The 26,754-nt window shown below is 42.9% G+C and overlaps 1 protein-coding gene across 20 annotated transcripts in view; it reads left to right on the top strand.

Moving 5' to 3' along the window:
- LOC149307661 (kinesin-like protein KIF1B) overlaps positions 1-26,754 on the top strand; it is a 93,203-nt gene that overhangs the window by 25,552 nt on the left and 40,897 nt on the right. For 9 of the 20 annotated variants that reach the window (XM_089534197.1, XM_089534196.1, XM_089534187.1 and 6 more), the window contains exons 4-18: positions 2,269-2,448; positions 3,072-3,137; positions 5,349-5,527; positions 5,980-6,091; positions 7,280-7,357; positions 8,066-8,131; positions 8,371-8,388; positions 11,974-12,049; positions 12,788-12,866; positions 13,378-13,520; positions 17,685-17,818; positions 20,959-21,038; positions 21,629-21,704; positions 24,769-24,848; positions 26,631-26,737. In XM_089534197.1, coding sequence (XP_089390323.1) covers positions 2,269-2,448; positions 3,072-3,137; positions 5,349-5,527; positions 5,980-6,091; positions 7,280-7,357; positions 8,066-8,131; positions 8,371-8,388; positions 11,974-12,049; positions 12,788-12,866; positions 13,378-13,520; positions 17,685-17,818; positions 20,959-21,038; positions 21,629-21,704; positions 24,769-24,848; positions 26,631-26,737 — 1,474 coding nt within the window. Of the gene's footprint in view, positions 1-2,268; positions 2,449-3,071; positions 3,138-5,348; positions 5,528-5,979; positions 6,092-7,279; positions 7,358-8,065; positions 8,132-8,370; positions 8,389-11,973; positions 12,050-12,787; positions 12,867-13,377; positions 13,521-15,163; positions 15,203-17,606; positions 17,819-20,958; positions 21,039-21,628; positions 21,705-23,195; positions 23,259-23,916; positions 23,980-24,768; positions 24,849-26,630; positions 26,738-26,754 lie in introns of all 20 variants that reach the window. The other 11 variants (XM_089534180.1, XM_089534177.1, XM_089534176.1 and 8 more) reach the window with 6 other exon arrangements.

The following is a 26,754-nucleotide window of genomic DNA, read 5'->3' as shown; positions in this document are numbered from 1 at the left end:
AATAATCCAGCTTGACCCCACTTTGACTGTCATGGTTTAATGCTATGGAATTCTAGGAACTGTAGTTGTGTGAGCCATTTAGCCTTCTCTGTCAGAGAGCTCTGGTGCCACAACAAACTATATTTCCCAGAATTCCATTGCAATGAGCCATAGCAGTTAAAGCGGTGTCAGACTGGATTATTTCTGCAGTGTGGATGCAACCTCAGGAGACTTAAATTGAAGCTCCCACTGGGTTTTCCTTGCACCATTCACTCTCTCTCACCCAGTCTGATCTGCCTCATAGAATCATAGAGTTGGAAGGGGCACCAAGGGCCATCCAGTCCAACCCCATTCTGCCATGCAGGAACTCACAACCAAAGCATCCCCAACAGATGGCCATCCAGCCTCTGTTTAAAAACCTCCAAAGAAGGAGGATAACCATGTGTGCCACTTAAGCTCATTGGAAGAAAGGCAGGCTGTACATGTGAACTTGCCCCACCAAGGGAAGTTCTGGTGTATGTGCTGTCCACTTTACTCCCTCCCCTACTACTGTACCTTCTTCTCTTAACTGAGTTGTAATTTGGTTCTCCACAGAGAGCACGGCAGGACAGTCATCTTGTTTGGAGTTAATCTGCTCCACTTACTCCTTGAACGGGAAAATTTTCTACTTGTCAGCTGATGCTCCAGATTATGTCATGCTTGGAAGCCCTCTTTAAAAAATAATAACAACGCTGTTCCTTCCTTCCTCCAGTCTTTGAACTTGCTTGCTTTATGAAGCTTTTTTTTTTTTTTGGGGGGGGGGGTTGTCTTTTAAAGCAGAATGGCATCCCATGCATTGTCCTCTGCTTGTTAACTGTGTGACCTTAACATTGCAGTGGTTCATGAGTATGACCTGGTTTCCCCAAGACCTCTCTTCCCTGTTTTCTTCAGTTTAGAAATCCCAGCTTTGAGTTCTGATACTTCTCCTGTATGTCTCCTTTTGTTAAAGGAGATGGCTGGATAAAAGTGCAAACGATAGAGGCCTTTAGTTATTTTATTTACTTCCAGTCCTGCCTGCCTACCTGTTAACTTGCAAAAGGCATCTGATAGTGCTAAGGTTATTCCTTGCCATTTCAAATTAGCAAGATCCTTTTCGGGAAGTCGACTTTGGACAGCTGAACAAACCTGTTAATTTTCACAGCTGCCCGTGTTTCATGGCTGAAACTGGAAGCAGTAATCTAGATCTCTGAGAAAGAAAGTACATCAGAAAATTCAGATGCTTGAAAGTTCATCATGTTGTTTTTCAGGCAGCCACTAATACAAATGTGTACTGTGCATTTCACTGATGGGAGCTTGGGCTTCCTTTGGGGCTCTCCCAGCCCCAAATGTCATGTACATATGCTGATTGTAATGGTGGCAGATGAATTTCCTTCAAAACTGATGATGAGAGAGCCACCTCCATTGCCCCAGAAGGCAACAATCTGGTTTAGGAGGCTTAGAGGAGGCAATATTTCAGACAGCTTGCTCCTTCTTGTTAATAGTAGGGTGTCATATAAAACCAGGGAGGAAAACATTTGCTCCATGGGCCTGGTCAAATCCTCCGAGTATCCATGGCCAGCTGCTAGGGTCTGGGTCTCCTGCAATCTGCCAAAGCCTAGCCCTCTCCTGACCTTGAAAGTGTATCACTACTATCTCCCATCACTGTCTGGAGAGTGGTTTCTCTGCCTATCATATAGGCAGGTACTTCTGGCCAGCGATTGGAGATAATAGAGACTCTTTGAGGTCCTGGAGGCTCAAACTGAGGCTGCATCCACACTACAGAATTAATGAGGTTTGATACCACTTTAAATGCCATGCTCAATATTATGGAATTCTGGGATTTGTAGTTTTGTGAGATGTTTATCTTTTCCCTGTCTGAGAGCTCTGGTGCTCCACCAGACTACAAATCGTACGATTCCATAGGATTGAGCCATGGCAGTTAAAGCGGTGTCAGACTGCATTATTTCTGCAGCATGGGAGCAGCCTGAGAGTTCTTCACTTCCCTGTTACCTTCCTGTGGATGATAGAATCATCCTCCGAACATTTCTCTTGCAGCTTTGCCCTAAATTTCCCATTTACGAGTGTCTGTTTTTCATCATCTGACGGCATCTCCACCTAAGGATTCTCAGAAACAAGCCTAGGTCAAATTTCTGCTTGGCACTTTGTTAAATCGCTCCTAGTCTGGAGGACTGAGAGTGTTCTCCCTCTCCTTGATCATTCCACCCCTGTGAGGGTCAAATACTGACAACAACTTCTTCTACATCCCTGCAGTCCGACGACCCTTGCTTTGCATCCCAGAGTCGTGTGTACAATGATATTGGGAAGGAGATGTTGCTGCATGCCTTTGAGGGCTACAATGTCTGTATCTTCGCTTATGGCCAAACGGGAGCTGGAAAATCCTATACTATGATGGGGAAGCAGGAGGAGAACCAGGCCGGGATCATCCCACAAGTAAGTTGAGTCTGGGGTTGTTTGGGTTGGAGAAGCATTTCTGACAGTTTCCTTTCACCTGAGCTAAAGCAAGGGTTGTAGTGATTATAGTGGTTCTTAGAGGTGTGTATAAGGGTTAATAAGGCTGTTAAAAGCACATCTAACCCTGAAATCATGTTTACATTTCTTGCAAATCCCAGCCGACGGAACCTTCTTCAAACAAACAGCTGAACTCCAAAAGATTCTTTGAAAACTAAGCTGGGACTGTAATGTTTTTACACTTGGATGAATAAAGATTTAATATATAATCATGCCCCTCTAGGAGTTGTAACCCATATTTCTAATTTCAGTTTGAATTGCCTGTCACTTCTGTTTTGAAGTTCTCCCCACCAACCCTCCCCTCAGGCTCAGATTACAGCAGATTAATACTGGTTGAGTTTAGGTACAATTGATAACTGTCTAAAGGATAAATGGATTGGCTGCCTCTTGCGTTTGGGGTGGGTGGGAATGAATTTATGGCCACTTTGCTAGTCCTTGTATTTGGAACAGCACTGAGAGCAGAGTAGATTAAGCGTCACAGGCGTCCTGTCACAGTTTTTGCTTTTACATGGTGGTTGTTTGATGCTCTCTTAATCTCTTTATAGCTCTGCGAAGAGCTGTTTGAGAAGATCAATGACAACAGCAATGAGGAAATGTCTTACTCAGTGGAGGTAAGAGAACAGAGTTGTGTTTGTGTGTACTGTCATCTCTCTTTATGCTTCTGTTCTAGATTGTGTCAGGAAACTGTGTATCACCCAAGACCTCTGAGTTGCCCAGCCTTTGCGTTTTCAGACAAGAATCCTGGCCACTGGTTATTCATCCCAGAATACATTGCTAGGCAAAACCCAGTATGGCTATTGTTTGTTTTTGCAACCTTCCGTCTTTGGACTGAATTTAACTGCAAACTTCATGGTGACAACCTCTGCCTTTCTTATTGGATTGTCCTGTTTCTTTTCCCACCTACTCTTATTCTTATATTTATCTCCCACCTTTTGTCCGACCTGGGACTCAAAATGGCTTACAAAAATTAAAACAGGTAGAGCTAAAAAATATTTTTACCTATTTGTATCAGCTAACTTGATGGTGGATAGTTCTAGAGAACGTGAAAGCTGATACACTTTTGGTAGCATTTTGTTTGATCCTAAGAAAGATAACTGTTTATCCATCTATGGATTTTGGGGGTTTTCCCCTCGTGGACCAGCACACCTATCCTTCCTTTCTTATTGGTTTGGTTGAATTACAGAGTAGTTTTGTAACTGAGCCCTTGTTTGGCAGAATACTCTCACTTGTAATGATGGCAGGTAGTTCTTGCTCCTTCTAGCCAGGTATGAAAAAAAGAACTATAAAGGGCTGTGTGCCAAGGATGTCTTAAGTGACTAGCAGCCCATGGCACCTATGGATTTTGGTTTGTTGACTGTCCACTTATGTTATTAAAGGTGATTGAAGCAAATAGCAAAGCTTGGAACAAGTACAAGTTTTGTTCTATTCTGTCATCAATCCTGCATGTTTCCCCGCATGATAATGGAAAAATAGCGAACAGTGCAATGAAATGAGTTCCTTGGTCTGCATTGCTGTGCATAACAACAACAAATCTCTTGTTAAACACTATAGAGAGTAGTAGGAATTAATTTTCCAAGCTCTGGCTGAATGAACAAGGGCCCTTGGGAGCTCTGCAGGGTGTGCTGTAGTGCCATGTTTTGCCCTGAGCTATCAGTCCAGTGACAGAAAGCCACAAAGAAAGGAAACACAGGTGTAGCTGCAAGAGAACGGGGTGCCCTCTGAGCCCAAAGAGTGCAGGTGACCGGAAGGCCACTTCATGGACAGAGCTGCGCCTGAACAAATGAGTTCTTCCTGTTAACTCAATACACAATGACAACTTCCAGGCTGTTGCCCAAGTCCACACTTTAGGAGGATGTCTGCCCGTAGTTGGCGAACGATTAAAATACAGCCTGTGTATAAAAATAGCCTGTTGCTGCACACATTTGTTCCATATGTTTTGTCGGGCCTCCTTCCTTGACAGACAGATGGGATGCTTCTACTAAGCCCTCCAAGACCTGCCAAATCAGCTCCAGAAAGGGCAGTAGGATGGAATGGGGGGGCGAATTCTGCTTTGGGGAACTCAACATCCAACAGAAAAAGCAGTGTCTGTCTTTTTGGTGAAGGTGTGGCAACTGCTTCCCAACTTCCAGGGTGAAATTTGCTCCCCGAGCCCCATGGCAATGGCAAAACAAACATATTCACCACCATGAAGTAGAAAATGTTGTTGGAGTACAGTTCCCAGAATTCTAGACCATCAGTCATTTGGCCAAGGCTTCTGCAAACTGAAATCCGGCCATGTCTGGTGGGCCACAGGTTGGGAACCATTTAGGACAGTGTAATGGTCTCTGTGTGGGAGCGAGATCTCTTTGATGTCCTGCTGCCCCCTTTAAAGGACTTGTACCATTTTCATGGTGATAAAGCAGCAGACTTTCTAGTGCAGCAGTGGGGAAACAGTGGTCTTCTAAATGTTCATAGTCCAAAGTTCCCATCATCCTTGATCATTTCTCATGCTGGTTGCGGGAGTTCGGATCCAACAATATTTAGATGGTTTTAGGTTCTTTATCTCTTATATGAATGGCCAAGACAGTGACTGTTTCTTCATTCCATTTTAAGTTGGTAAAAGTGGCAGGGGAATAGGAATGTTCAGCTTTTAGTTGTACTCCATTTTAATTTGGTCTTAAGCTGCCTTGGGTCCTGTGCTGGAAGAAAGGCAGGATATAAATTAATTAAACAATTAAAATAAAACTTGCTTGTTTTATGCCTTCCTTAATTTTGTTGTCTGCATTGCTGGGGTCCCAGTAGAGCTCAAGGTCCTAATCTTTTTTGCCTACATTTGCTTACAGGTCAGTTATATGGAAATCTATTGTGAGAGAGTCCGAGACTTGCTGAATCCCAAGAACAAGGGGAACTTGCGTGTCCGGGAGCACCCTTTGCTGGGACCCTATGTGGAAGATCTCTCCAAACTTGCCGTCACTTCTTACACTGACATTGCAGATCTCATGGATGCTGGGAACAAGGCCAGGTTAGTTACTATCTAACCTGTTACAAAACATCTTGTGCTTCACGCCTGTAAATTTGCTAATGGCTGTGATGACTGAGAAGTAGTTAATATGAAACCCCTTAATTTTAATCCGTCACCTTTTTAACCATTTTTTTAAAAGGGGGATATTCCTCTTCAAGTGTTTATTAATTAGAAAAGTAACTAAACGCTACAGTTATACTGCAAAAGGAGAGAAGTGATTGTTAAATTAGAATTGTAATGTAAGTTAGGTATTGGGCAAAGGAGCTAATTGCAAACTTGTAATGAGTTGTGACCACGTTCTTGCTAAGTCCAGGTTTCAGACCCTTCTTTTCATTGGTATAAAAGCAGAAAGAACTTCAGGATTTGGCTGTCTTCTGCTGCCTAAAACTCTCAGAAGCTACCTTCCTATTCCTGGCTTTATTTTTTGATGCTACTTTTCCCCTCTATTAAAGAACGGTGGCAGCTACCAACATGAATGAAACCAGCAGCCGTTCCCATGCTGTGTTCACGATTGTGTTCACCCAGAAGAAACACGATGCTGAGACTGACCTTTCCACTGAGAAGGTAAGATCTCCTGGGTCCAGGGAAGGAAAAAAAGTAGGGGTTACCTTGGCTGTTTGATTTTATTTGTCACCCATTTGCCAAATAACAAATCCCATTTTTCAAAGAGCAGTTGGGCCCTGTATGCCAGGGGTGGGCACGGTGGGGCACTTAAGACCCACAGACCCTCTAAAAGTGATATGAAAAATTCCTCCCCAAAATTACTCAAGACCACCACAAAATGCAGCCATTTTCTGATCTGTTTTGCAGAGGTGCATGCTTTGCATTTGGGCCTTTCTGTAAGGGATGTACATTGTTTATAGACAGATTTCTCTTCCTCTGCCTCCCCCAGTTGCCGCTCTTCCTAAGCGTTGTGTTAATTTGGGAGCCGGGAGGAAAACGCCCACAATGGGAATGGAAGTGAGGAAGAGCGACTCTAGTAACATAATGAGAGGCCAAATAGACCTCCCTCCCTGGGCACAGAAGCATCAGTGTTTCTGCTTGGCAAGCCTTAACTAATTACCGGCTCATTAACTCTCCTCTTTTGCATCCTCCCTGTAGACCTAGTTTAGTTTGGAGGCAGCAATGGGCAAACCACAGTTTAAAACATTATGGAGGGATTTGCATGTCAAAAGGAGCCTGGGTTTTCTGTGTGGGAGAGGCTTTCTAGCCTTAATATCTCCTTTTGAGAAAACAAAAGAGAAAGGAAGCTTTAGCACTGTGTATTATTATATGACTGATGATTTTTAACAGCCTTTTTAGTCTGACCCTTCATCCAGTTTGTGCAGTATGTGTCTCCACCGTATTAGCGCTTTGTAAAATTCTAAGATGATGCTTGCAAAATGCTGCACCCAAAATAAGTGTGTGTGCATTAGAGGGTAGACAGATTGGATCTACATTCCCATGTATTCAGTCCGAAATCCGTTCTTTCCCATTTCCCTATCAAAATGCAGCAAACACCCCACCTCTGTACATAATCTCTATTTAAACTGAGTACATTTCCCCATAAATCCTTCTAAAATATACCCTTTTTAGCTGAGAAGAATAGCTCAAAATGTGGAGGAGTTTGAAACTCAAAGGGTAATGTTATTCTAATCTTCACACTAGTTTGCAAAGTTCAAAGGTGCTGATTCACTGAACTAAAATCTACCTTGAACAGCTGAATCCTACAGTTCCAAGTTGTGGTTTGTTTGACCGTACTTCTTTTTACAGGTCAGCAAGATCAGCCTTGTGGATCTTGCCGGGAGCGAGAGGGCAGACTCTACTGGTGCCAAAGGGACTCGGTTAAAGGTATGACGCTGCTGTGTTTTGCAGGTAGTTGGGTGCGGCTCTAGCTCAGTGATAGGATGCTTACCTGCTTCACACATAAGAACTCCCAGGTCCAGACTTTGATATTTCCAGTTAAAATAATTTGGAAGCCAGTGGTGAGGAAGATCACTGGAGACCTGAGAGAGCTCTTGATGCTGCTGATTTGAGTAGACAGTAATGACATAGATGGGCCATTGCTCCAACTCACTGTTAAGGGGCCTCTTATGTAAATCAGGGGTTAAACCCTCAATTACCAGGGATCCAGTTGCCAGAAATAACTTGCCAGGGATGATGTTCTAGTACCTATCTAGTATACAGCCACTTCCAAGTGAAAATGATTATATTTTTTGAAGGTAACAATTCTTAGAACATTGTATGTGGTCAGTATTCCTGGTCTCCATCTGTTATGCAGAGCCACACTTTCCCCCACGTAAATCCACATGTACTACAAAAAAGTGCACATAGTCAAAGAGAATTGAATGAGATTCCATTGGATAGTTAGGCCAGTGGAGCATTTTCTGTCTGTCTTCTCATCACAGGGACTAGATTTGGGCCTGCTTTTAAACAGAGTTGGGAATGCAAACAAATGTGCACAGTCTAGCAGGAATGGGTTCTTAATTTTCATGGACTTCTACTTATATGATATGTAGCACAGCTTTAATTGAAAAAAAAATCCCATTGTCTTTCTAGGAGGGAGCAAATATCAACAAGTCTCTCACTACTCTGGGGAAAGTCATTTCAGCCTTGGCAGAAGTGGTAAGTCCAAAAAACAGTATCCCAAGACTCTGGTTTGTGAGTCCACCTGGATTTGTGTACAGAATTTGGCTTTGAGCATGGGTTACTCAATTTTTTGGTTTGTGGGGGAACACTTACTGATTGGGTTCCTTGAAAAAATAACATTGGTTTTTGAACCTGCAACTCCTAATTAAAATATACGTGTTTCCTTCTTCTGTCCTCTTACCTTATCTTTCTTTCTTCGATGCTTCCAAACTTAGGATAATTGCACCAGCAAGGTAGGATGGGGAAAGGGTGGCCACTGAGAACTAGGACTTGGTAGTCTGTAGACAATAACAAATCTTAGATGGAGAGACATCAGGAGCAGGGAGCCATCAAGTTGAACTTCCATACAAATTTTCAGTTGGGAAGAAGGAGATAGCAAATTTTGGATATTATAAGAGGGCAGCAAAGTGAGACTTGCTCATGTTGCTGTTATTGTAACCTTTACTGCCTGGGGTGAGGCGAGGTGCTTGTGGCACTTTCTGTCTCATGTGCCAAAATAATTTGGTTTGGCTATTCACGTTGATTTGGCAAGTTGTATGTGGAGTGGGGGGATATACTGCTTGGTTTCAGACAGCAAAATACCTCATTTTCTTTGGTATAGCATTAACCACAATCTGGGCTTGAAAATATAAATGACCTGGTCCAGATAGTGCAGGTGAATGCAACTCACAGACCTGCCCCTTCTATTCCACTCTGAGGTGCAGCATGCATTGGTCCCTTGCAGCAATAGATACTCCTAAACTGCCTGCTGTACTTCATGGAGAAGGAGGAGGTTCATGATCCAGAAGAAAGCTCTAGATCCCTGCTCCTGATGTCACTAATTTGATTCTCCCTCTTTAATGTACAAATAGCAGTAACATACACATCTTATTACAATTTCTTCAAACCTGCATTTCAAACAAAGCTTGAAAGCCGGGGTGGGGAACGGGTAGACCCTCCAGATGCCGGATTGTACTGTCCATCACTCCTAGCCAGTATAGCCAATGGGTGAGATGATACGAACTGCAGTCTCAATATCTGGATGTTTTCCGTTCCTGCTTTATTGATTTCTCTAGAGATGTGAAAGGCTGTAAAAATAACTACCTCATGGGGAAAGTCCCCTTACCTGTCCTCCCCCCAGCATTCACATCTTTAGTCACTTAGTTCCCACCAGTCGGTGAGAGTACTGTCTTGTTTGATGATAAAGCACAGCATTCCTCTCTCTTGCCTTTGGCTGTGAAAGAATATTATAAGCCCATCCAGTGTCCGTTCTTGGCCTGGTTTGCATATTATGCATAGTTGAGGCTGCAGTGTCATTCTTGAATCCTTGTAGAGAAGATCCAGCTCCTCGATTGAGACACATTTGAAATAAACTTTTGATGCAGTTGTAAAACAGCCTTCTTCAGCCAGCATGGCTTCCAGATGAATGCGACTGCAGTTCCCATCACTCTAAGCCAGCGTGGCCAGTTAACCATTACAATGCAACATATATGGAACACACCGGAGTTATGAGTCTTGCTTTAGAAGGAGAGGTCGCCACCAAACCTTACCACCCCCAATTTGACTGTTTTGCTTTTTTAAAAAGGTAGAACCCTGACCTGATGTTAAGGGGCTGTATTTGGAGAGAGGTGGGGTGCTTCCATCAAAAGCCAATTGTTTCCCATCTGTTTTCACCCCAGTATCTATGGGAAAGTTGGGACTGGAAGCCATGTGCAATTTCACCTCTAATCTGTGCTGAAACTCTTGGAGATCTTTCCTAGATTTTCATTTCATTTCTTTGTGTCCAGGAACAGTTCCTAAGTCCTTCGCATTTTGCAGCCAGGTGCAAGATTACTGGGTGGGTGGGTGGGTGGGTGGGTGGCGTGGGCAGGTCAGAATCAGACCTTTCCATTCCACGGATGCTTCTGCTTCTAATTTTGTCAGCTAGCGCTTTCTGACCCGTTCTGACCTAGCTTTGTCCTCAGTAATCTTTCTTCCCCTTCTCCCCCTCAGTAGTTTTAAGTGTTCTTCCATCTGTCCGTCCAGCAGTCCCTTCCATCAGGGCTTGTCATCCTTTCTCAGATATAACACAGCTGATGGTGCATCTTTCCCTGCTTGCTGCAAATTAATTTCTAAATAAAACAATCCCATTGATCTAATCCCTGGGCAGCATTCTGAATTTGCCTGGCCTGGCTTGTGCTAAAGGTCAGGAGCTACTTAAGTCACGACAGGAGTCTCCGAATATTGATTTTCGCTGAGGTGGCCTTTCTGTGCTCAGGCTGCACTGTGGACTGCATTTCACGTGATGGAATATGCTTGGATACCAGTAAAACAAAATGGGTCACAAACATAGAAATGTAGCACGTCAGGGGAAAGTTTGTTTTATGTCTTTATTGGATCTATATACTGCCCCCCTCCCCACTCCTCAGATGCGACTCAAGGTGGCTCAGATTGAGTAAAAATACAATTAAACTAAAACCAACACACACTCAGCAAAAACCCCTTCTTCTGCAACCATTTATAGGAGCCCAAGACAACTGTTGGAAAGACCACAGACAGATTTCTAGCCTAGTTTTCTATATCTAGTGATTGATTTTATTTTATGGCGGTAGGTTCAGTTGTATGCATATCTGCCTGCAATTGGAAGCGATACAGTCCAGAAGATTTTAACTGTTTCGGTATTCAGTATTTCAGTATTCTGTCTTTTAGCGTTTTAATATGTGTAGTCAGCTTATCCAGGGGCCATGTTCTTGCATAGAGGCTGGGTCTATGGATGAGATGGCATTAAGTTCTTCAGAAAGTAGCTAGAGTGACAGATACTCAACATCAGCTTTTTTGAACCTCATGTTTTCTCTGTCGGGAATATTAGTAAATGTGTTTATTTTGGTATACTCTACAAAAATGAACCAAAATAAAACACACACACACACACCTTCCATTGCACCAGCAAATTGAATACCTGAAGCTCTTCCTGGCATGGTAGGAATCCTTTTGCATTTCACTGCCTTGTATGCATTGAAAATGAAGAGCATTTCAGAAAGAAGATGTGGCACTCTTGATTCAGCATTATTATCATTGTTGAATACACAGGGCTTCAGAGTCCGATTTTTTAAGAGCTGAGCACTTGAACCCTTCTGCCTAGATGAGTGGATCTGTCAATTTCACTTTCTTCCACTGGATTTTTTAAAACCTTGAGTCCTTTGTTGTCCTGAACCTTTGGCTTTTTTTCTTCTTAAGAAAACCAAAATGACATTCTCAGCTGTCCTTACTGTACATCCTGACCTCATTGTGAACTGTTCAGTAGTAATGGCATTCAGCGTTATGGGTTGCACTAGTACCAAGCGCATGAGTCCAAGCATAGCCAGAACAGTAATACATAAAGATGTGGAAACTCTCTCTTGGAAACCATAAACATTTTTTCCATGTGAGTGGAGCTGTGGGGAAACACTTTTTTTGCACTGAGAAGGTGGGTTGGGTCAGTCAGTTGGGGCCATTCAGCTGCCAATTGCCCAGCCTTGCTTGAGCCTAAATAGCATGGCCTGGATCCAGAGAACAGTGGAATTAGCTCCATCCGCACATCAGAAAATCTAGGGCCGTGTTTCTTGGGCTGTAGCCCCACTTACCAAGACCAAACTCCCACTAGTCATGTCCAGACCACTAGAATCAAAGTATTTGAGATACCAGCCTTGCATCTTCTCCTTGTTCTCATAGATTTTCTCAATGCCTCCCTCACTTTGCTCCCAGCAGATGCAATGTTAGAAGATATATTCTGTGGTGATGGGGAAATGTGTGCACACAATTTTATGCAGTTTTTTTTCTGTGACAACACTCTCTTAAGTGGCAATTTTTTTTTAAAACAGAGTAAGAAGAAGAAGAAGACTGACTTTATTCCTTACAGGGATTCTGTACTGACCTGGCTACTTCGGGAAAACCTAGGTATGCTGATGCAGAGAGCATCCTTTTCACTCATTATATGTTTCCTTATATTGGTTTACACTGAATATTTCTCTGAAATAATAGCAGTTTCTGTGGCAGCCTTTCTCAACCCCTTTACCCTGGAGAACCCTTGAAATCATTTTCAACACTCAGAGAACCCCATCATAAAAATGTCTTGGAGTCAATGACTTTGGCTTTGACATAATCCCTTTGCCACTCAGTGTTAAAAAGAATCTTGGATCTAATTTAAACAATAATGCAGGCTTCTAGTCCTCATTATTCTGGAGAAATATGATAATTATCATGGCTGATGACTAGATATATAGTCTTTGTGGCCCTTTCTATGACTGTTCTTCTTGGCATGTGTCGTTTCTTGATATTCCGAAGTTCTGCAAACTCAGTGTTTGTGGGCAACTGCAAATTCTTTCCTAAGCATTATTTGGCTGTATGAGTGTTGCATTTACATATTTAAAATGTCCATCTCAGTGGTTCCCAAACTTCTATCCTCCAGATGGTTTGGAATTTAGCTCCCAGAATTCCTGATTTTTAGCCAAACTAGCTGGGGCTTCTAGATTTTGAAATCCAAAACTTAACTTATTCTTTACTTGAAATTTACTCTTTACATAGTTGTGGATTTGTGGTGAATTCATTCTTTATCACTGAGTATTTACCTCACTCTTGGCAGTCAAGCTAAGGCTAAGGCTAAGGCGTTGTGTTGAATCTGATTCTCTTTTGTAGGTGGCAATTCAAGAACTGCTATGGTGGCTGCTTTGAGTCCAGCAGACATAAACTATGATGAAACTTTAAGCACTTTAAGGTAATGAGAATTGTGTAAAAGTGCTGGGAGCTTTCTCTTTCTCACCTATCTTCCTTATCTGGAATATGAGAGTTGTGATAGTAACTGAAGAGTGAATTGGAAGCAGACTCTGATGTCCTTTTTTCTCCTCATTCAATTCATTTGCTGGGGACACCAACATAATAACAGTAGTAGTAAACTACGGTGCAGTGGTTTGCGTGTTGGGCTAGGACTCCAAGAGACCAGGGTTTGAATCTTCTTGGCCATGGAAAATCACTGAGTGGCCTTAAGCAAGTCACACTGTCTCAGCCTCAGAGGAAAGCAGTGGCAAATCCCCTCTGAAAAAATCTTGCCAACAAAGCCTTAGGGTTGCCATAAGTCAGAAATGAAGGCGTATAACAATAAAAAGCAGAGCTGTTGCATGATAGGAGTTTCTGGCCTACATCCTGTTGTTCAAGACATGGAAGGGTTGTTGAATATCTTCCTTTAATGAATGATCTGGCCTTGTGTCTGTCTCTCTCTCTCTCTCCAGATATGCTGATCGGGCAAAACAGATCAAATGCAATGCAGTTATCAATGAGGATCCCAATGCCAAACTGGTGCGGGAGCTGAAGGAGGAAGTAACACGACTCAAGGACCTTCTCCGCGCCCAAGGGCTTGGCGATATTATTGACAGTAAGTAGATTAAACAATTTCATGGCTTGGCCTTGCTGGCAGAGATAAACTTCTTACCCTGGCTTCAGAGCTGAACAAAAATCTGGGCTCTTTGACAGATTTGAGGGTGTGAGAGAAAAAGAGAGAGGCAGAAATGGATTAAACCAAGGATCATGGTTTCAGCGTCCCTGCCCAACCCAAATTTTGCTTCTGTGTGGAGTGTTGATGGACTACCAGCAAGGATATTCATTTATTTGCTATTTCTAATTTCTAGCCATTGTCTGTGGCAAAATGGCACTATGGCCGCTAAAAAGGGGGTGTTTGTGTGATTAATGGTAGCCATATCAACACTTCTAGTAGCTGGATTCTTGGATAGGTTGGTGTCTATCTGGGAATAAACTGGAGCAGAACCTAAAACATCCTGTTGCAGAACCTGGAACATTTGGGCACATAATAGGTTTAAATAAATCTAGTGAATGCCTTTCTTCCATGATAGACACCACTTACAGAGATTCTGCCCCCTTTTTCTCTCATGAAATACTATCTGAAAACCCTCTCAGACTTTGCAATTCTTCAAGTTCTAATTTTGTCTTTCTTCACAGAGACAAAAAAAGGTCTGGGACATGGAGGATGTTTTATCTCACTGTTCCTTGATGAAAATGCTCCCCATTTTACAAAGTGCTTGGCTCTGTTGGGCACTTGTTTTTGTTCTGTATTTAGCAATAGTAGGGTTATTGTCCTGTTGGAGCGGTCAAAAAAAGGACTGATTCAGGTACTTTTGCAAATCATTGGGAAACCTATGGCCTCCTTCTGTGACTGGTACAGAATTGACTAATTTTTCTTTCTTTCCTGTGACCAGTATCAGAAATATGAAGTTTTGCACCTGCTGAGATAAATGGCTTGTGGTGTCATGCCTCCTTCATATATCGTTGGTGTGGTTGCTTTTTTTCTAAGGCTGGATCTCATCTGCTCTGGTAACATCTGAGGGCAAGAAGACCCTGAACATGTGCGACTGCCCCTCTGTTCCTCCCAGGAGATGCATCTCTGGCAGGAGAACTTGCCTGATCCTCCTACTTGGTTCTGTCCATCAAATGTTACTGGAGCACCGTGGGATTTGGCAACCATGCTTCCAAAGGAATGTAATAATTTGATCTTGGCACAGCTTCAGCAGGGCTTCACTTTGAAACATTGGGGCCACCTATAAATTTAACCCAATTTCTCATTTTGGGGGGCTGGTGGGAAGACACTGTGTATTTCTCTCTTGCTATATCTTTTAACATTTTCTAGATTTTAAAAAAAAGGATGGCTGAACTTTGGCTTTTGGGCTGTGGGCATGGGTTTGTCTGCTAAGGAACATTCCTGGCTTAATCACTGTGAAAAGGAGCATAATTTGTATGCAGAGTGAGTCTTTGCCCTGAAAATAATGGATGGATGAAAGCAAGAAACACCAGCAACCTGAACAAAGAGGATTTGATTTGGGATCCCCAAATAGAGAGATTTTTCTGCTGTGTTGTCATTAATCAGATCAATGTTTTGTGTACAGTTGTGAATATTCATTTTTATAAAAATCCAAAGCGAGGACTTCTCTTCCCTTCCTCTGTCGACTATTGATCCTGAATATTTTTGCCCTTCTTGTATCTTCCCTCTTTAACTCCCTCCTTTAGTTGATCCGTTGGAAGATTTCTCTGGAAGTGGAGGCAAATGTGTGTACTGTGAAATCATTTGCAGTTCTTCTAACCTTGGCTTTTGCTGGATCAGCTTTTCAGTGGAGCTTTACATGCCGTTTCCTTGCAGCAAAATCCCAGGCAGAGCTTTCTGTTAAAGCGTGGGGTCCAGTAACATTTCACGGGACCAAAGCTAGCCAGGAGTTTCTCCCCTTGCAGAAATGCCTGTTGTTGGCAAAGCAGCAAACCAAAAACCTCTCTTAAAAAGACAAATACAGAATGTACTGCTAGACTGGGCGAAAACAAGGACAGTTGTTTTAAATTCCTTTTGGGTTTGAACTACCAATCTGTGAAGGCATTAGCTTAGACAAAAATGTGCAGCTTGTGATAACAAATAAGCAGGATGTAGTGGTGCTTTTTTACCCTTAAAGGAGAACTAAAGTTAGCTGAAAAGAAGTATGCCTATGGCTTTTTTGTTGTTATTGTTTTGTGGACTCTGGGAACTGTAGTCCAAAAAATTACTTCCAAGTTCTAGTAATTTTACAGGAATGCCTGGCATGCAAACTGAGTCTCCTGAACCTTTTGGCCTCTTTACCTGAAAAAAGACCAGGAAAATGACTCACTTAGTAGAATTTCTATCCTTTTTGAGCTGCAAGTTCTGTGCAACAATACTCAAAAGAATGAAACCCAATAAAAATACAGTTTTGTCTGGCAGCAAAACCACCCAAGACAACAGATGGTCTGTAAAACAGCTGCTTAAGAAGCCCATATCGCCAATAGGAGAGCAGGCAGTTGAAAGGCAACGGAACGGAACATAATGGTACAGTTACATAAACTTGGTGGAAAGCGTTTGTTTCTCTATACAATGTAATATGGGCGACTTTAATTGAATCTAGCAGATGTGTTAGGTTTTGCTTCTTCCATTAGATGGGTTACAGGATAAAACAAGGTGAAATAACTGGGTATCGCTCTCAGAAATTTGGCTGTTAATCTGGATTATTAGCCCAAGCAAAAGAGGCAGTGGAAGGATAGCTCTATCTGGGATTTTCCTGAAATTGGATACCTGGCAGTGTGAAGTTCTGTTGTCCGGCTCCTGCTTTTGGCCACGATACTGCTTCAAATACTTCTAATGCTGCTTCCAGCTTGGACGGCTTTTAACTCTTGACTGCCGTGGCGCCTTGGAGGGAGAAGCGTGCATGGCCGCGAGGGTGTGGTGCCGTGTGGGCATTGTGCAGCGGCTGTGGTGACTGCGCGTCTCAGCCTCTCCTTTGTGAATGCATGAGGAGCCTCCTGATTAAACTCCATCCTTGCTCTGCCTGCTTAGCGCATCCTGGTGGCTCCCTCCGCACCTAACCTCTCCCCACTCCCTTGCTCTCTTCTGTATTTGCAGATGGCAGTTTGTAAACCAACTTGAAACATCACTTCTGGTTATTCACAAGAAATGGTTGGGTCCTGAGCCTTTGGAAGCTCAGTCCAACAAAAAGATAAATGCATACTTATTGTGGATAAATGCACACTTCATGAGGTTTGTGTGTGTCTGTCTAAAGCTGAGCAATACACACTTCCTCTTGTGGAGTCTCTTTTGGTTCTGCTGACTTGGGTCGTGCAGAAACAAAATCCACATGGGAAACAGTTGGACCAAGGCAAAATATTTTACACCCATGTACGGAAACACAGCATGAAATAAATGCTAGAACCAAGTCATATTCCTTTTCTCCCATTTAGTGTAGCCACCACCCCATAGTTAGAAAGGAAATACATCTCAAATGGGGGTGAAGTATCCCTCGTTCATAATGCCACTTCGTTTTGTTGTAGTTGTTACAGAAAAGGTATTAGTTACAAGGAACTAGTTTGCCACTAGTTACTTCCAGTTTTGATCGTTCCAGTAAATTTCCTTCAAGAACGGTGACTGGATATCTCACCTTCTTACATCCCTTCTCAGCGCTCTTTCTTGCTGAGGTCAGCTAAGTCAAATGTTACTCTTCCACATATTTTTGAAAACCGAATTGATTTTTTATAACCCATTGAACTGTTTGAAATCTAGGCTGGGAAAGATGATGTAGTTCTTCGCTTCATATCTCTTTACAAACCTAGGTTTTGGAGTAGGGACTATGGCTCAGTTGTTGGAGCCTCTGCTCACTGTGGATGCCAGCCACGACTCAAACAAGGAAGGCGCCTGGGCCAAACATATCCTAGCTGACCTTAATGCATACAGTATATTCCTTTTAGAAGGAAGTGTGTTTCAGAACTGCCATCTTGTATTATTTAACCTGTCTCTCTTGCTGCCTGTGTGCTCTCCTCTTATACTGGTGTCTTCTCCCTCTTATTTCCTCCTTCCCCTTATTTTTCTGCTCCTTTGTCCTCCTTGCCTCGCCTTTCCCACCCTTGTATTTCCACCTTCCCTCCCTGCCTCTCTGTCTGTCTGTCTCTCTCTCACTCCCAGATCTGAAAGATTTTCAGAACAATAAGCACAGATACTTGCTAGCTTCAGAGAATCAACGTCCTGGCCATTTTTCCACAGCATCCATGGGCTCCCTCACTGCATCCCCATCTTCCTGCTCTCTCAATAGTCACGTGGGCTTAACATCAGTCTCCAGCATCCAAGAACGGATCATGTCTACTCCAGGAGGAGAGGAAGCCATTGAACGTTTGAAGGTACGGATGCTTCAAGTGTCTTTTGTACTCCTGCCCTTCCCAATCTTATGTATGTATGTATGCAAGCAAGCAAGCACCAAGGCACCAGAAACATCGGCCATCCAAAGCAAAACGTATCCCAAACACTGTAACTTTACTCTCTCCATCAACCCCTGTATATGGGGCAGTGTCTTTGGGGAAGCCCTTCTCTCTGTCCTACCACCTCCATAGGTGCATCTGGGGAAAGGCCTTTTCAGTGGCTCTGGAGCTCCCTTCCAAGAGAGGTTCGGGCTGGCACCCTCCTTGCAGTCCTTCCAGATGTGTTGGAATACATATTGGCTGGGAGCTGGTGGAAGATTGAGGCACACATTTCTATAGGTCATTTAGTTCATCAGGGCTGTTGGGGGTCTCCCATTGATAGAATCACTATAAATCGAAGCAGACATGACAGCAAATAAAAACAATCAGATTTTCATGGCAGTAACCAGTTGCAGGTGGCACGCCTGCTTAGCTTCCACATGAAATATATTGAAACATGGCTTTAACAGTGGGTTTGAGTTGTGAGACAAGTTCCAGTCCCTGCTCAGCCCCTATTTGGGTGGCCTTTTATCAGGCCAGTGTCTTGGTTGTCCTCTTTCTAAAGTAGAAATGCAAATGTGATGCTGTTCTTCGACAGGTTTACAAGCTGCACAAGGGAAAATGAAGGGTTATTTTAATGATAATGTCCAGACTTAGCTGGAAGTTCCACATCAGTGTCGCTTAAGGCTTGACTCTCAAGAGTCAAATCGCACAGAGATTAAAATGTGAAGCCTATAGAATACTGTACTACATACAGAGACAATGAAGGCCTTTGTCCTGAATCTGCATACTGAAGAGCATCAGAAGAACACAGTGACAAAAGGACTTTAGTTTCTGGCTTTGCCAAAGCTTTTCTTGCCTCCATCAGAGTCGGGCTTGAAAGGGATCTGGCTGGTTGTCTTGTGAATTGAATGCTGCCTTTTCCTTGCTCTGTTGTTCACATCCTCATCCGAAAATCTTCTGGGATAGTTTGTCTGAAAGGGGATGCATGTCCTGCATAAAATGCATTTTTGAACCATGCCACTGATCTGGCGAGAAGAGCATTATCTCTACACTTGCCTGATGATCTGGTGCTAAGTGACGTCTTCTAGAAACAGATGTAACATCTGGGCTAGGATGATAGACGTCCCCCTTTGCCATTAGCATTCAGGGCATCAGCTCAGGCCTCTATAGGAGAGAGAGTTCGTGCCCAGTTTGGCGAGGTTGCTTTTTCTATTGAGTTAATGATGGAAGGTGCTGGGATTATTCAATCTCTTTTAAAACTACAAGCGAATGGAGGCCTGGAAATGAGCATATCGCCTCCAGTTCCATTGAAGTGGCGGTCGATCCCACAAAACGCAAGTAAGTCCTCTACGGAGGACTCTGAGCTCTCTCTACCCAGGCATTCCCTCCCTCCCCTGTTCTTTCATCTTCTGCTTTACTGTGTCGGCTTTGCTGCGTGCTTCTTGTGTCTGCTTCAGAAAGCTGAGAAACAGCCCCATTGTTTGTCCATTCAAAAGGGTATCGAGAGTGGGAGAAACGCTTTCTCTCCCCTCCTCTTCTTGCGGAAGGAACAAGCAGCCCCTTGTTTTCTGAGTTGCCAGGCATGCTGCTTGAGGGGAAGGCTTCAGTAAAACTCGCTGTTGGCGTGAGGCTGAAGAGACATTTGTAGAAAGCTTGTTTAGCTTTCACCATGCCTTCTGGCACAGATGGAGAGGTTTGGGCCTTCCAGACGTTGTTGGGTTGCAGCTTCCATGATCCACCTAGTATTGGCTGTGCTAGCTGGATCTGATGGAAGTTGCAATCCAACAACCCCTGGTGAGCCATGTGTTCCCCACTCCTCTCTTATTTTGGGCCTTGGTACCATTTGGGGACTGAAGAGAGGAGGGCATCAACAGCTTGTTTAAGGCAAAGGGTGAACATACTTCAGGACCTTCTGAGCACACTGAAGAGAAAGAGAGTGGCAGGTGCTCTTGTTTTGGGCAAGGGGTTAAACAGAGGTGGAAAGTGGTTATCAGGGCACTAACAACACATGTTAATACACATATTAGTGAAGCAGATGTTTCGCTATGTAAGAGGTATCCTGCTGGCCTTCAACTCTACCGTCAGCTTTTACATCCTGATCTGCTGCTCTTGTTGTAGGGAGTTGTCTGTTTTATTGCTGGGTATTTTTAAAATATGTACTTGCTTGCTTGCTTGTTAATATAGGCATGTATTCAACTTGAACTCCTACTCAAAGCTTGAAAATTGGACTTTTTGGACTATACTTTCCAGAATCCTCTAGCCATCAGGGCCAGCAGCGCTGTGGGCTAGCGCCTTCTGGGAATTGTATTTGAAAAGTTCCTTCTCTGAGCCACATGCAGTTTATAATGTCATGGCCCACTCCAAGGATGTACTATCTCTAGGTAGAAACCAGGCATATTTTTTAATGCTGGAGTGGAATGAAAGGCAACTGAAAGTTAGTCCAATACAAGCTGCCTAGGCCATGAATCCCTGCCCCAAACCCTGCTCCTCTGGCTCAAAGGTCTATGCCAGTGTTTCTGCTTTGGAGTAGAAGGCTAATGAGAATCTACACTAGCTTCACCTAACTTGGTGCCCTCCAGATGTGTTGAACTACAACGCCCATAATTCCCAGCCAGCATGACCAAAGGTCACTTTGTCTGGAGATGATGGTTTTCATAGCTCAGCATTTTGGGTTGGCATCAGGTTGGTAAAGGGTGGTTGGCAGGTTCTCAAAGCTTTTTTAGGAAACACCATTTAGGGTTTGGGCCAGAAAGTATTTGGGAAGAGATGGGGAAAAAACAGTAGTTTTACAACTACTTTTAGCCTTTTTAATGTGGTCAAAGACAAATATTGCTGGCCTCTTAAACACAGGCACACCTTTCAAAGTGTCCAGAGGCATCTCGCAGACTGAAGAGCTAATTGGGTCCAGGATTTTAGGGTTTAAGCATCTTGTTGTAGTCTCTTTGACTGCCATCTTAACATTGTTGGCTTTGGGATAAGAAAAAGCTAAAGGTACTCATTTCAAACATTCCTAGCAAGATATGGGGTGTATGGACGCCACCACCCCTATAATCCATTAATTCTGTTGGCTTTTATTGCAGGAATCTGAGAAAATCATTGCGGAGCTGAACGAGACATGGGAGGAGAAACTGAGGAAGACGGAGGCTATTCGGATGGAGAGGTTAGGCACCAAAAAATCATCCTCAGGCTTATGTGATTTGCCTTAAGTCATAACTTTGATGGGGGGACAAAGTTCCATCCGACCACTAGCACCCAGGAGTGTAGAAGTAAGAATATAGTAATTTAAAAAAAAGGGTTGAGTTGGCAACAGAAAGTGAGAGCAAAGAAGTGACAGTGAGATAAGGCTATAGCTTGGCAGGCAAGGGCTTGATGGAGAAAAGCTAGAGAAATTTGAAGGGATCTGAGGCAGAGATGACTTTTTGCAAAGCAAAGGAGAGAATGTTGTAGGATGAAATGGCAGCCTTTTTTTGAAAGTTCTGAATCTGGCAAATGGTGTTGGCTGAGAGCTATACATGAACTGTTGGTTATTTTGTTACTATTGCACTTTGTAATTAACAGCCCAGAAAAAAGAAGATTAAAAGAATAGCTAATCAAAGAGAGAGAGAGAGAGAGACAGTGTGGTATAGTGATCTAAGTTTTGGGCTGTGATTCTGGAGACCAGGGTTCAAATCCCTGCTCAGCCATGGGCACCCTCTAGATATTTCAGTGAATTCTTGTTCATCTAACCCATGAATTCTCTCTCCTCCATAGAGAAGCTTTGCTGGCCGAGATGGGAGTAGCCATAAGAGAAGACGGAGGAACTTTAGGCGTGTTCTCACCTAAAAAGGTATGCAGTGCCATCTACATGTGCCAGGATGGCTGCCACTTGATAACAACATTGTGTAGTAATGGATATCACTGGGATGTGAGAAGTCAGTAGCTGCAGAAAACCTGGCTTGGTATTATTTGAGATGGTCTCAAATGGGTAGTTATGTGGAAAGTATAATTTGAAATGTTGCCTGCAGGCAGTCAGCATCTTGATTATGTCTGTCGGTTTCTTTGGCTCAGCGCATTGGCATAGTTAACTGGTCTCTTTATGAATGGTTGGTGTCCCTTCCACATGCATTTGGGAATCCTCTCATAAGCGATGTGCACATTTATTGTGTTACAGTTGTGCATTCGTTCACATAATTAGGTAGAATTCCCATTATTCTTGCTGAAAGCATGTTACAATCAAACCCTTCCAGTTTGGGTATACCTAGAAAATCTTGACAGTTATCACAGCTTTAGAACTTTTTTCTTTGGTGGCAATAGACTTAAGGATTGAATTAAAGTCAAAGCCTTTCTGGAGCCATTCAGGGGGCTATGCAGAAGTGTGGTTGTTCGTACTTTATGTATCTCACCCAGTGATAGTTAACTTGGTGTTCTCAGCGTTTTGAACTGTAAGTAATTTAATTTTGTTTTAATGTACTATTTTTGTATGTTTTAAATTGTACTGTTTTTTAATATTGTAGGCCATCCTGAGTCCCAGTCTTAGGAGAAGGGTGGGATATAAATATATATAAGGATAAGAAGTGCCATAAACCTCAGACAAAATGACAATGGTTAGGAAATATTTTAGTTGTAGTCCAGAAAAAGAGGAGGGCACCAGTTTGCCCAGTTCTTGGCTTGCCATGTTAAATATTCTCGTATCTTGGTCCAGATACCTTTTCTGCAACCTGACTACTTGATAGGAGTTGTTGATATAGGATGTTCTGAAGTTCATGTACACACGTCTTGGATGTGTTTGTGGTGCGAACTTTTCAGCTGACGTTTCACTGAGGTTTGAAAAGGCAAGTGGCTGGAATTAAAACATCTTTCCGGCCACCGTGTTTGGATTACTTTCCCTTGGGGGGAACTGAGACCACTGTCATGCATACCTGTCCAGTCAGGTTCCAATGCTTTTAAGTATGGGCAGCGACTTGGGGATCCAGGATGAACAGAAGACTTGATACCTCAATGGCAAAACCCTTCCCACTTTCTTGGAGAACCAAAAATCATTGGTAGCAGTATGGGAGAGATTTTGGTTTGTGCACTCTGCCTTAGCAGTATCAAGAGCTTAGAGAAATAACTTAGCTCCCAGAATCATAATGGCTGCACTGGCTGGGGGATTGTAGTCCAAAACTTAATGTTTCCAAGTTCTGGTGATATTAAGGGGACTCTCCAAAGTCACTTCATTTCATCTTGGAGCCTCCGCTAGTCCTCACTGTGCTTCTCCTGCCCTTCCATCTGCCCTACCATAAGTTCTCTTCTTGCCCCACCTTCTCTTTGTCTCATCTTCTGGATCACCTCCATAAAGATCTTTCCTCGGAGGCCCTCAACTCTGTTTGATGAGGCTTTTGATGCATTTTCTGTTGACCAGGTTGGTGCATTTGTGCAGAAATAGCTGCTTAAGTAGAGGTTTCTGCTTATGGGAGTAGAAAATAGGATTCTGTTCATCTCTTCCTTACCAATCCTATACATCCTGATTATGTTGATGGTCTGTGAGCATCCTTACCCTTATTCTTTACCCCTCTGTCATAGTTTAATGTTGTACTACGACTGGCAATTTATAGCAATGGATTTGCTGTAATCTTAGTTCATGAGCTAGAATTATTAGGTGTTGATTTCTGTCCTTGTTTTGCTTTGTCTTCGTTCTGTTCTTACCCTGCATCTTTTCCTCATGTCTGTATTTGCTGGCATTCCCTTGGCTAGATTTTCACTGCAAGGCCATGTGACATGTTTACTGATTTTATTGGGGTGTTTTCACACACACAACAAAAATCAATTTGGATTTAGTCTGGGGTTCTATCAAGAGATTTTGCTACAAGCAATAGTCACATTTTATGGCCTTAGATTACTCTTCTAACCCTCTGTTCCTTGCAGATCTTCTAGCTTCAAATTATCCTCTCAATGGGCAATTTGTAGCTCCAATATATTGGATCCTTAGCTTGAGTGCTTGTGTCCAACTTCCTTTTGGGTTTATGTTCTGATGTTATGTTTTTCCTCCTATTTGCGCTTGCTGGCATTCTGTTGGCTAGATTTTCACTCCAAGGCCCTATGACTTGTTTGCTGATTCCAGTGGGGTATTTTCACCAAAGAAGGTTGGTTTAGTGACTGTCGTAGCTCTAGATTCTCTAGAGAGTGTTTGCTATATGTAGATAGTTGCCTCTTTAGCCAAGTCTAGATTTTCCTTTTCCTGTTGGGGTTTTGGAAGTGTGTGATTGAGATTTACCTTCAAAGTAAATCTCTCCTATTTTTTTCCACATGGCCAGAATCAGTTGCTGTGAGATTATTGATCACCGAGTAGATCTGCTTGGGAGGCCATTTTGATATGGACGTCATAGTAGCTTTCTCCATCTCTCCTAATTCTCTTATCCGTTCCTGCTTTTCTTTGCTTTGACAAGTGTAAAAAGAAAGCAAACTTGGGTTGGGAATTGGTAGGTGAAGAAGATGCTCTGAAGGGTCTGATTTTTCCCCAATGGCTGCCAGCTTCAACCACTATTAAACAAACATTTTGAGAATTAGTATTTGACCCACTGAATTGATCCGAGATAGGGACTGTGTGTCCTTCCAGATGTTGCTGGACTACAACATCATTTTTCATTGGTGCCTGTAGAGGTTTGAGTTGATAAAATCATAATCCAAAAGCATATGGAAGCATGCATGCCTCCTACTCTTAGAGTAGATTGCTTTTTCCTACTCTCAGAGTAGAATTTTGTCCCTTTCTGTACATGAATAATTTTCTTTTATTCAAGAGGCATTTTTCCTGGGAGGAAGGGTCAGATCTGGAGTTGTATTTGAGCCTCTGAATGTGATTTCTTGGAAGGGGAACCATCGCCATGCTGAGGAAAGAGAAGCTCTGCTTAAAAAGAATGTCATTCTCATTTCAGACCCCTCATCTTGTAAACCTCAATGAAGACCCCCTCATGTCGGAGTGCCTACTTTACTATATCAAAGATGGTATAACCAGGTAAGAGATGATATTATTACTTCAGATTGGGGTGAGCAACTGCGCAGGGACTAAGGCAGCTGCCCCTTTGAAAACAGATGCAGTTGTTTGGAGGGGGAAGAGCAGGCCGACTGCATTAAGATGGGCACTTTCCTCTTAGGGTCTGGGATGGGAGGCAGGTGCGAAATACTGTCATTGAACAGATGGCATCAACCAGATGTCCGCAACCTGGTACCTTCCAGAAACATTGGACTGCAATTCCTAGAGCTATGCTGGCTGGAGGATTCTGGAAATTGTTAACCATCAATTGAGTCCCTGCTGTTTTCCTAAGCTTTTCAAATCAGCCAGTATGTCTTTTTGTGGTTGCTGGCTTTTAATCTTTTTTGCTATTTTTAGCATTTGTTCCTTTTTGTTTTATTTCATTGTTGCTTATATTATAGATTTTCTTTGGTGTGTAAGTCACCTTGAGGATTCTTAAAATATGTATTTAAAATGCTCCGTGGTTTGTTTAGCTCCTTCTGTTGCTGTTAGGAGCAAAGAGGCAGTGATTGCCAGCACACTGCTTTGTAGCTTGTAAACCAGGGTTCCTGTAATCCCTTGGTTTATTGTGCTGAGCAACCATAAACTTGCAGCCATAACTGGCTCTGTTGCTAAAATATAAAAATAAAAGGCAACAATAACCTAGTCGCATCTATTGGTGAAGAATAAAACTGCAACTCTCTGGGATACCCCCAGGGACAGCCTATGCAAAGAAAGAGAGATATGAAGGAAATGGATATGGATTCTACTGTAAGACTGTTCCAGAAAGCAGTTACTGTAATAGTAGATGTTAACCACAATTCCAAATTTGGATGAACAGACTGGAAGCAGAAACATCTGAATTTCTGGGTGTACAGGAGAAGGAGTGGGGAGTGTTCAAGCCTTGAAGGAAGTTTGGTGTGATTCTCGGTTTGCTAAATCATTCTTCAGACCATAGCATCTCAGAGCTCAAAGGGAACACAAGAGCCATTTAGTCCAACTCACTGCCATGCAGGAATACACAACTTAAAGCATTCTCTAAACATGGCCACCCAATCTCTGTTTAAAGATCTTCTCTGAAGGAAAATCCATCATCCTCTGAGGCAGGCTGTTCAAGAGGCTCTTCCTAATGTCTAGAGGGAATAATTTTCCATGTAATTTGAATTCAGTGATTTGTGCTCTGGTCTTGGGAGCAGGAGGAAACAAGCTTGCTCCATCTTCTACATGACATCCTTTCAGATGTTTAAAGATGGCTGTTATCTCTGAATATAGGCCAGTAGCTTTAGCCAAAGCCAGGAAAGTGCTCAAAATGTTATGCCCCAGTTTGCTCTGACATGTTCTGCTGATAGGCAATTCCAAAGCGTTTCTCTTCTCCAGTCGCTAAACGTAAATGATAGAGGTAAAATCTGTGTCCTTCGTGTCCCCCTGATGTTCAATTTCCATAATTGTAAATGTGTGTATTGATTTATTATACTTCTTGAGAGAAGGTCATGTCTGGATCAGCTGAGAAGGGAAACTTGTCCCACTATGCACAGTATCTACCATAAGTTAGAAATGGATTCTGGGCCCAAGGGATCATTTTTGCTATTGTAGAACTGGAAAAGATATATCAGATTCCAATGTGTGTGTCTGTGTGTGTGTGATTTCCTCACTTGACTTGAAATGTTTTGATGTTCATTGCAAATGGTGTCTCTTCCTCGATGCTGACGTCAGCTCATTGCAGATTCACATGTTTGTTTTGAAAAGCCATCAAGAAATCTTTGAAATCCTCTTTGTTGAATGCAGGGTAGGCCAGGCTGACGCAGAACGGCGTCAAGACATCGTGCTGAGTGGCGCTCACATCAAAGAAGAGCACTGTATATTCCGAAGTGAGAGGAACCATAACGGCGATGGTGAGAGAGCGGGATTA

The sequence above is a fragment of the Sceloporus occidentalis genome, unplaced genomic scaffold, assembly GCF_023333645.1.
Source record: "Sceloporus occidentalis isolate IW3139 unplaced genomic scaffold, rSceOcc1.0.p SCAF_8, whole genome shotgun sequence".
NCBI lineage: Eukaryota > Metazoa > Chordata > Lepidosauria > Squamata > Phrynosomatidae > Sceloporus > Sceloporus occidentalis.
This window is presented reverse-complemented; position numbering and strand designations above follow the sequence as displayed.